Consider the following 10542-nt stretch of genomic DNA (forward strand, 5'->3'; position numbering starts at 1 on the left):
CTGGTTTTTGCTTTTGACTTTCTTTCTTTTTTTCTCCAGTCCAGTCTAGTCCTGATAAGCTCAGCAGAGGTCTGTAGGGGTCAGTAGAGTCCAGTAGAGTCCAGTAGACGTGTAGACACAGCATTAAGACGAGTTCTGTGCTGACAGGAAGAGGCCTCAATCAGAGGATGAAGAAGAGGAGGATGACAACGAAGAGGATGGCGAGCAACACGCCGATAGCGCACCACTGACGACGATCTGTTGAAATACACAGTGTTAATAACTGTCACTAAGTGCAACTAACTACAGCATAGCTAACGGCAACTACTACTACTACAGCATTACTAACTGCAACTAACTACTGCATAGCTAACGGCAACTAACTACAGCATAGCTACCGGCAACTACTACTACTACAGCATAACTAACTGCAACTAACTACTGCATAGCTAACGGCAACTAACTACAGCATAGCTAACGGCAACTACTACTAACTACAGCATACTAACTGCAACTAACTACTGCATAGCTAACGGCAACTAACTACAGCATAGCTACCGGCAACTAACTACTAACTACAGCATAACTAACTGCAACTAACTACTGCATAGCTAACGGCAACTAACTACAGCATAGCTAACGGCAACTACTACTAACTACAGCATTACTAACTGCAACTAACTACTGCATAGCTAACGGCAACTAACTACAGCATTACTAACTGCAACTAACTACTGCATAGCTAACGGCAACTAACTACAGCATAACTAACTGCAACTACTACTAACTACAGCATTACTAACTGCAACTAACTACTGCATAGCTAACGGCAACTAACTACTAACTACAGCATAACTAACTGCAACTAACTACTGCATAGCTAACGGCAACTAACTACAGCATAACTAACTACAACTAACTACTGCATAACTAACTGCAACTAACTACTGCATAGCTAACGGCAACTAACTACAGCATAGCTAACGGCAACTAACTACAGCATAGCTAACGGCAACTAACTACTAACTACAGCATTACTAACTGCAACTAACTACTGCATAGCTAACGGCAACTAACTACTAACTACAGCATTACTAACGGCAACTAACTACTAACTACAGCATTACTAACGGCAACTAACTACAGCATAGCTAACGGCAACTAACTACAGCATAGCTAACGGCAACTAACTACTAACTACAGCATAACTAACTGCAACTAACTACTGCATAGCTAACGGCAACTAACTACAGCATAGCTAACGGCAACTACTACTAACTACAGCATAACTAACTGCAACTAACTACTGCATAGCTAACGGCAACTAACTACTAACTACAGCATAACTAACCGCAACTAACTACAGCATAACTTACCGCAACTAACTACAGCATAGCTAACTGCAACTAACTACTAACTACAGCATAGTTAACCGCAACTAACTACTAACTACAGCATAACTAACCGCAACTAACTACTAACTACAGCATAGTTAACCGCAACTACTACTAACTACAGCATAACTAACCGCAACTAACTACAGCATAACTTACCGCAACTAACTACAGCATAGCTAACGGCAACTAACTACTAACTACAGCATAACTAACCGCAACTACTAACTACAGCATAGCTAACCGCAACTAACTACTAACTACAGCATAGCTAACCGCAACTAACTACTAACTACAGCATAGCTAACCGCAACTACTACTAACTACAGCATAACTAACCGCAACTACTAACTACAGCATAGCTAACCGCAACTAACTACTAACTACAGCATAACTAACCGCAACTAACTACTAACTACAGCATAACTAACCGCAACTAACTACTAACTACAGCATAGTTAACCGCAACTACTACTAACTACAGCATAACTAACCGCAACTAACTACTAACTACAGCATAGTTAACCGCAACTACTACTAACTACAGCATAACTAACCGCAACTAACTATTGCATAGCTAACTGCAACTACTACTAACTACTGCATAACTTATCTACAACTAACTATAACCACTTCCAAAAATACAGTGCTAATAACTTTTAACTAACTACAACTTTCACTATCAATAACCCCAACTATTGGTGTTCCTGATGTCTGATCAATACTGATGCCATCAGAGTACTTAGATCTGGTCCAAGAGAAACCTGAACCCGGATCAGTGAAGGACCAACTGGAGTAAACACCTTCAGAGCTAAAAGCTATATATCCCTTAATTATTCTTTTGATTGATTTCGGCGACTCCTCAGCAGAAACACTGAGGGTGACATCACGTGTTGCCGGGCAGAATTACCGCTGGTCATGTGAGACACTTTGGCCAGTTTCTTCATGACGTTGTCCAATCTGGACTGAGTGTTGTCCACCTCGTGATGAAGTCGTCCAACATCCTGCAGGAAAAACACAGAACCACTTAACAAGTCTGAGCAGGAAACAACCACAGACCCTCTCTTCCCTCAAAACCCCGACCGCCAGAGGCTCGTCCCCTCAAAACCCCGACCGCCAGAGGCTCGTCCCCTCAAAACCCGACCGCCAGAGGCTCGTCCCCTCAAAACCCCGACCGCCAGAGGCTCGTCCCCTCAAAGACCCGACCGCCAGAGGCTCGTCCCCTCAAAACCCCGGAGGAGCTGTAAGCGAGGATGCATCAGTGTCTCCTCTGCGGAAGTCTTTTTCAGTCGTGATGTTTAAAACAGCTGGAATATACTAGAGATGCACCGAACGATCGGCCGGTGAGTAAGTTCTTGCGTGAGTGAAGACGACACAACGCTTGCAGTTTATAATAAGGCAAAATCAGCTGTGTCCCTGCACAGACTTCACTCAGGCGGGTCGCCGAGGTACTTTAAGGGTCGCGTCAGCATATTTGTCAGAGAAACACAGAGACATTATGAGGTTAGCAGACGGGGGAGAACTGTTAGAACTAAAATGCTGAACCTACTAGAAACAGGGTCATGTAGTCTTTCAAAAATGATCAAATAAATTATACATATAGAGGCGAACAGCAGAACAGCCTTTGTTTTCACAAGTTTTTTATGCCGTTTCATCACAAAATGCATTTTTGAGCGGTTTTGAGGCTTAAAGTCAACTGAGTAGAACTTGAATATTGGCAGTTTTACCAAAGTTGATGGTGAATCAAACATTTTCGGGGTCGAGAAGCTCCACAAGCGCCACGAGGTACGCAGTGCCGGCCGGTGCCAGTCCCGCCCACAGAGCACCCTGGTCCCAGTTACTCAGACCAGTGCAGCAGCAACAACAGAGGAAAGGCAGTTTTTCCTTTTTGTGGCGGCCAGCCACAAAAATAGGAAATAAAATAGTCATTAGTTGCAGCGCTGAAGGCTACACCAGCCGCACGTATACAATTTTACCCCCATTCACGATAGTGGAGGGCTAAACCTGAAGTTAGCCTGCTCGGCCGGCAAAAGTCAACACAGTGGATGCTGTAGCGCTGCTGCTGACTAGCGTTTGGGGTGACGGAGACACCAACGCACAAGTATAATGCTACGCGTGTAGCCCCGACGCAGGAGTATAAATGGGCCATAAGTCAGTTGTTGGAGACACATTTTAAACATCGAGGGTTCTCTGTGATCATCGCTCTAAAGGGTGGTGAAAGTTCTTACACAGACTGTTCGTCCAGCTCCATGCCGATCCTCTCCGACATGTTCTTCAGGACTCCGATTGTTCCTGACACGAGCTCCAGCTGTTCATCTTGCTGCTCCACTATCAGCTGATACAAACATTCACGTTATTTCAATGCACCGACTACATTCTTCTTTTGCTTGACATTCTTAGACCACCACACTGATACTGCACCATATCTCAGTGTTGCCGTACCTGCTGCTGGCCCTGCTGCTCCTCTATAAACTGAGTGTTGGCCTTCTGCAGTTGCTGATCCAGTCGGACGTATTTATCAGGCTGCCAGATCGGACCCTGAGCACCACGCTCGCCGAGCAGAGCCTGCACATCACAACACAAACACGCACTATCAGACACTTTACATCAGCAGCAGCTCCGTGTCCACACATGAACCTACCCTAGCCGTACTGTACAGAGGGCACGCGCATGACGTCACAGAACGCGGTTACGCTCACTGAGTGGCAGAAAGACGAGCAGCAGTGTTAGCTTGAATCAGCAAAAACACAAACAACACATCTAAAATGGGAAAGAGCTGCTGGTTCTTTGGTAAGCAGTGAGGATCGCTGTCGAGTCCGACTGCCTTTAATTTGAGCAAATAATCACTCCTGGTTTACTAAATGCAGCCATGGTAACAGATGTTCTCCACTCAGTCCAGCCTGTTCCAGAAGGGGAAGTGACATCAATGCATACCCTCTATACCCTCCAGGGGCCTCCAGGGACCTCGCTTACGCTTACCCTCACCTCCAGGGACCTAGCAAACCTTCATCCTACAGGGGTCTCCAGGTGGTGGAAACTGGTGGACTTTGAAGGGTTTCAAACTTGGGGGGCTTTGAAGTGGGATTTCTTGTTTCATTAGGGGTCCCTTAAAGACTTCAAGGATTTCAGAGATGACCACGGACCTCTGAAGAGGTATCAGCAGTGTCTCGGGAAGTTTCAGGATCTTTGAAGGAGTTTTAAATTAAGGGATCTTTCAAGGGTCCTAATAGATCTCAGAAAAGGGTTTCCAAAGGCTTTTTAAATTCTAGACACAGGTCCCTGAGCCTGGGGCCCGTGTCTCCTCTCCTCGCCTGGGCCCTCTTCGGCAGGGGTGGGGCTCCAGCTGCTTCCCCCTGCCAGCTCCTCACAGTGGGGGCATTCGGGAGTCTCTGGGGTCATGGCCGGTGTTGTCGGGGTAGGTTTTGGTGCTCCTCAATGGGGGCGCTTGACTGGGGGGGCCTGGGCCCCCGTCTGGGGATGAGATCGGCCTCGGGGGCTGCTGGCACTGCCTGCACTCTGGGGAGGGATGCCTCTGGCTGGGCTGGGGGACCGTTGGCCTGGTTCTCCCGCGTTATCGCTCCCTGGCGGCGGGGAGCTGTCCTTCCTTGGGGCGGCGGGGAGCTGTCCTTCCTTGGGGCGGCGGGGAGCTGTCCTTCCTTGGGGCGGGGTACAGCTTCCCCCGGGACATGCGGTCTGGGGTCCTTTGCGCTTTGGGGTGTTGTGGGGTGCCCTGGCTTCTGGGGGTGGGGGTCTCTGCGCGGGTTGATCCGGTTTGTTTGTTTTTGTTTGTTTGTTGTTGTTTTTCTCCTCCCCAAGCCAGGGAAGGGGGAACACAGAAAGCAACGAAACCTGCAAGAGAAGCTCTGTTCTCTTGCAGGTTTCGTTGCTTTCTGCACTTGGTGTTTCCCACTGCTTTTCCCTGTTGTCCCCACCTTCCACCCCCCTTCTCTTACAGGCCTTTCTCTGTGCTGTCTGTTTGTGCCCCCCATCCCCGTGTCTGCCCCCTGTCCGGACCGCTGACAAATCAATACATAATTAATAACTAATAAAACAGACAAAGGAGTATTTTAATCCTCTCTTGTTAAAGTAAAATCTGTCTGGCACAATATGGTGTCCAGCTCATCACACTCTCTACCAGGCTGCTGGGCAGGACAGGTTTAAAAATTTAATTAAATTCTAGCACAGTCACACAGCTGTAGTCGGGTAGGTCACCTGGTGATGTGTACTTCAGGTGTGTGCATATACCTGTTTGTTCTTTCTGTCCACTGAGGCAGCAGCTGGAATCGACATCTGATCTTTCATTTCCTTTAAGAGAAGAAAAGTCAGTCAGCACCAAATCGGATGGACCAATTCTTCAGATCCACATCAAACCGGCCCGTAGCAGCTCCATAATAAACAATAAGAAGAGTATTTTTAAACACATAAACCTACAGATATAAACAAACAGTGACCACGAGTACGATTAAATAAAGAAGCTGCTGTCTGTGGACTGAAGACAGGTGACTGATGGCGTTAGAGGACCTTGACAGTCTGTCTGGTGCTGGTGATGAAGGCTTTCCTTTTCGACAGCTCGGCCGCGTCCAGGTTGAACTTCTTTGGGTTGGACTCAACGATGCGTTCACAGACAGTTAAGAAACACGTTTGTCTTTAAGTGTTGCACTTCCAAAGCACACATCACAGCTGAGACGCAGCTCTTTAAAGGATATTGATGGTCTCGTCGAGGTCCTCCAGGTCCCACTCGATGGAACGCAGGCTGTTCCTCAGCTCATTGGTCGTCCAGTCCATTTCCTCCTTGGAGGCTCCGCCCCCCTCCTGTAGCAGCTCGCACCATCTGTGATGGAGGCTCTGAGCTGCGTTCACTGCCTTCTGTACCTCTCTGTTAACAAACAAACATAAAACATAAGCTGTGGTTATCCAGTACGGTCTGGACCACGGGGTTGGGTCAGACTCCAGGTTTGCCGGTCTGGTCTTAAGTATGAACTCTGAGAGTAGTTTGTCATTATGAGATGTTCTGGTCTGAGCCCAGAAGTCAACTCTTTAATTATGTTCTGCAGCTGCTCAGAAATGTAACCGCCCCCTCGCTGACGGTTCAAACTACAACTCAGCACAAACTGGAAAACAACCGTTTCTATCTAAAGCTATCAAACGTCTTCAAATAGGTCTCCTCCTCTCACGGAATGACCTCCTAGATCCACATCAGGCTGGTTTTAAGAGTGGCCGCTCTACTGAAACCCTGAGCCCTAAGGTCAACAAGAGCTGCAGCCCGGTCCTCGGTTCTTATCCTGCTCGACCTATCAGCATCAGCCCAAAAGGACTCATGTCCCTCCATTGGCTCCCCGGGCCTCCAGAATCTAATCAGAGTCCCTGATGCTGCATACAGAGCGACTCCTGGGTCTGCACCATCTACCTGAACTCCACAATCCAAGCCCACGTTCCTTCTCGGCCGCTACGCTCCTCCAACGAACGCCGCCTGGCTCTGCCATCCCGTCACACAAAGCGACCTCAGTCCCTGTTCTCATCTGTGACGAGCTACCGCACGCCATCAGAGCAGGGGCGTCCCTCTCTGACTTCAAGAAGCTCCTGAAAACTCTGCAGAGAACACTTCCTCTGATAACACCTCTGACATCACTTCCTGCGCTCTTCTTCTTCTGCCTCCTAACAGGACTCCTATTCGTTAACTCTTACTTCTTCCTCCAGGCGTTCACCCCACTGATGCCGCACATCACATCACATGAGTAACCGTAGCAACAGAAGCGTCCATGCTGTGAAAACTCCTCAGTCCAGCACTGCATGATGGGTACCGCTGCCTCCATGTTCCTGCTCGACAGCCGCGGCTACAGTTACTATTGTTATTATTAATTATATCAACATTTGTGTCATTAGTACTATTATTCATCTCACTGACGTCTGAACTGTGATATTACTCATCACTGCACATGGAGGGCTGGAGACACAAACACCAACATGAAAACACACTTTACTGACTCACAAACATGCGAGTCTGAATTTCTGCTGAAAGACACAGAATAAACCTTTAAATCAGTTTCACATATCAAGTTTTGTACCCTGAACCAGAAGAGCGTTAAACTCACAGTCATGTTAATGACGTCACTCCTGCGTTAGTGTGTAAATGTGTGTACATTGTTAGTATGTGTGTACTATGTGTAGTTTGTGAGGAAAAACACTGAGGACAACAAAGAATGAATCTGCTTCACAACTAGAGAAAACTATTAATAATTAATTAAAGATCTGCTGGTTCTTCCAGCTGCACACACATTTGATCTCTTATTATCTTCACTTTTCACCATATTTTAATATTTAGATTCATTCAGGGACAGAAAACGCTGCAGTTTGCTTTAACATGACAGCAACATGCTAACGCCACCAGGCTAACACCACCATGCTAACACCACAGCAACATGACAGCAACATGCTAACGCCACCAGGCTAACACCACAGCAACATGACAGCAACATGCTAACACCACACCAACATGCTAACACCACAGCAACATGACAGCAACATGCTAACACCACAGCAACATGACAGCAACATGCTAACGCCACAGCAACATGACAGCAACATGCTAACGCCACAGCAACATGACAGCAACATGCTAACACCACACCAACATGCTAACACCACAGCAACATGACAGCAACATGCTAACACCACAGCAACATGCTAACACCACAGCAACATGACAGCAACATGCTAACACCACAGCAACATGACAGCAACATGCTAACGCCACAGCAACATGACAGCAACATGCTAACGCCACAGCAACATGACAGCAACATGCTAACACCACACCAACATGCTAACACCACAGCAACATGACAGCAACATGCTAACACCACAGCAACATGCTAACGCCACCAGGCTAACACCACAGCAACATGACAGCAACATGCTAACGCCACCAGGCTAACACCACCATGCTAACACCACAGTAACATGCTAACACCACCAGGCTAACACCACAGCAACATGACAGCAACATGCTAACGCCACCAGGCTAACACCACCATGCTAACACCACAGTAACATGCTAACACCACCAGGCTAACACCACAGCAACATGCTAACGCGACCAGGCTAACACCATCATGCTAACACCACAGCAACATGCTAACGCCACCAGGCTAACACCATCATGCTAACACCACAGTAACATGCTAACGCCACCAGGCTAACACCACAGCAACATGCTAACGCCACCAGGCTAACACCATCATGCTAACACCACAGTAACATGCTAACGCCACCAGGCTAACACCACAGCAACATGCTAACGCCACCAGGCTAACGCCACCAGGCTAACACCACAGCAACATGCTAACAAAACACTGGCCGCTAACGTTAGCATAGCCGTCTGTAGCCTCCGTGGCTACATTCATCACTGACTAGCTTAGCGATCAGCTCTGCGCAGGCTAACACTAGCCTGTTAGCATTAGCTCGATGTAAAGAGTTCTGACCCCTTGACGACGAAGAACGGGTCTTCCATAGACATGTTGCTGCTGGTTCCGACTCAGTCGCAGCGGCGCTCCATCACACGGACTGTCGGCTGAACGGGACCGGGTTCACCTCGGCTCTGATCAGACCTCCATCAGACCCGCCGCTGCTGCCGCTGAACTGCTTTGTTTACAAGCGGCGGCGGCTTCCGCAGCGGAAACGACCCCGTGACGTCACACACACGTTGGTTCCTCTGTCCCCGCGAGGACGCCTCAATGACGTAACGTTACAACAGGTATTAAAGTCAGAAGGTTTTAAGAGGTGCGCTCGAGCTGACTGCAGCTGACATGAGAGGCGATTTAATTTCTTTGCAAATGCCGCGAGATCAGTCGGTGATCTCAGCTCACAATGAACGTGTCCCACTTGTCTTTTTATTCCCCGACCCTGCGGTCACCTGCAGCTCACCTTAGACTATCAAGTCGGCGAAAGTCAGCCGCCGTCATCTCGAACGCACCTAATTTCTACCCAGCATGCCTTATTTTAAGTCCAGCATGCATCACGTTAAGTCAGCGCCGCATCAAGTCAAACGCACCTAATGATCAACGCTGGAGCGCCTTTCTGTAAATCTGTTGAGAAGTTTTCCAGCTGGAATGACTGTGACATATTATTCAAACACAGATCTATATTTTTCCACAGTTGCTTTAACAATAATATTCTTTTTCTAATGAACCATTCTGAACGCTTGTCTTTCTAAAACGTCCCTGCTGTTGTAACGCAAGGCGGGAGGATCTTATTAAAGGGGAACCAAAGGCGTCACTGTGTTGAGAAGTGTGTGGGGGGGGGGGCATTTAGGGGCTCATGTTAGGCCGAAACAGTTGGGCCACGAGACGTGATAATGGAGTCCCAGAACAAGACAACAAGATACTCCAATGCTATTTAGTATTAAGTATTCATTGATGAAAAAGGTTACTTGATGGGGGGGGCTCCTCCCCCAGAGGATTTTGAGCATTAAACTCTTAATTTCCTGCATTCTAGAGACATTTTCTATTTATTTATGGTGGAAATGTCTTTATTTATATGAAGGGAAACAAAATTCAGGTCGCCGGTGACAGTTCAGAATATAGAAATGTTATTGAATACAGTGCAGAAATCAGCAGCTTGTTTTTTAGCCTAAGTTACTTTTTTGGACAATGCAGATCTGTTTATTCTATATTTACATGAACATTTTATTCATCCATTCATTGTGTGCAAGTAAAACTTTCTCATAGAATTGTTATTTGTTATTTAACATTTCTTGTCGTGAGCTAATTTGCAGAAAACTTTTAGCAAATGCTTTCAAAAAGAGGTGAAGACAAAATCAACCATTTAAAAAAGTGGTGGGAACGCGTCCCCAGCGTCCCCAGCGTCCCCAGTGTAAATGACACCTGTGACGGTAACACTGAAGCGCTTCTCTCTACCTGTCTGTTGTGGTTAAATGGCGCCGTGAAGAGAAGACGTTTGGACCATCAGGACACTTGATCACAAACAAACCTCGAGATGTTTCAGACTTGTCCGTCGGTGTGACCCAGAGAGAGACATCACCTTTCTGATGGTGAAACAACCGTTCACTTGTGTTATTCAGGGCTTCAGCCCAAAATATACCTGCTGGAACCTTTCTGTCCGTTTTTCACTGCTGTTCAAAGATGTGCTGTTTTTATGGTCTGCAGTTTAG

General features: G+C 47.2%; 1 protein-coding gene across 1 annotated transcript; it reads right to left on the reverse strand.

Annotated features, from left to right (window-relative positions):
- Nucleotides 1–16: 16 nt before the first annotated feature.
- LOC119889386 (syntaxin-6-like) lies at nt 17–9138 on the reverse strand. Its single transcript, XM_038700314.1, is given in 9 exon segments — nt 17–237; nt 2284–2361; nt 2364–2377; nt 3602–3708; nt 3816–3938; nt 5619–5678; nt 5895–5989; nt 6080–6249; nt 8855–9138. Coding segments are annotated over 9 exon segments (759 nt in total). The 5' UTR covers nt 8890–9138; the 3' UTR covers nt 17–160.
- Between the last annotated feature and the right edge of the window lie 1404 nt (nt 9139–10542).

This window comes from Micropterus salmoides, unplaced genomic scaffold, assembly GCF_014851395.1.
Source record: "Micropterus salmoides isolate LMB-PRFRI ecotype aquatic unplaced genomic scaffold, ASM1485139v1 Ms_hic_scaffold_5, whole genome shotgun sequence".
NCBI classification, from domain to species: Eukaryota; Metazoa; Chordata; class Actinopteri; order Centrarchiformes; family Centrarchidae; genus Micropterus; species Micropterus salmoides.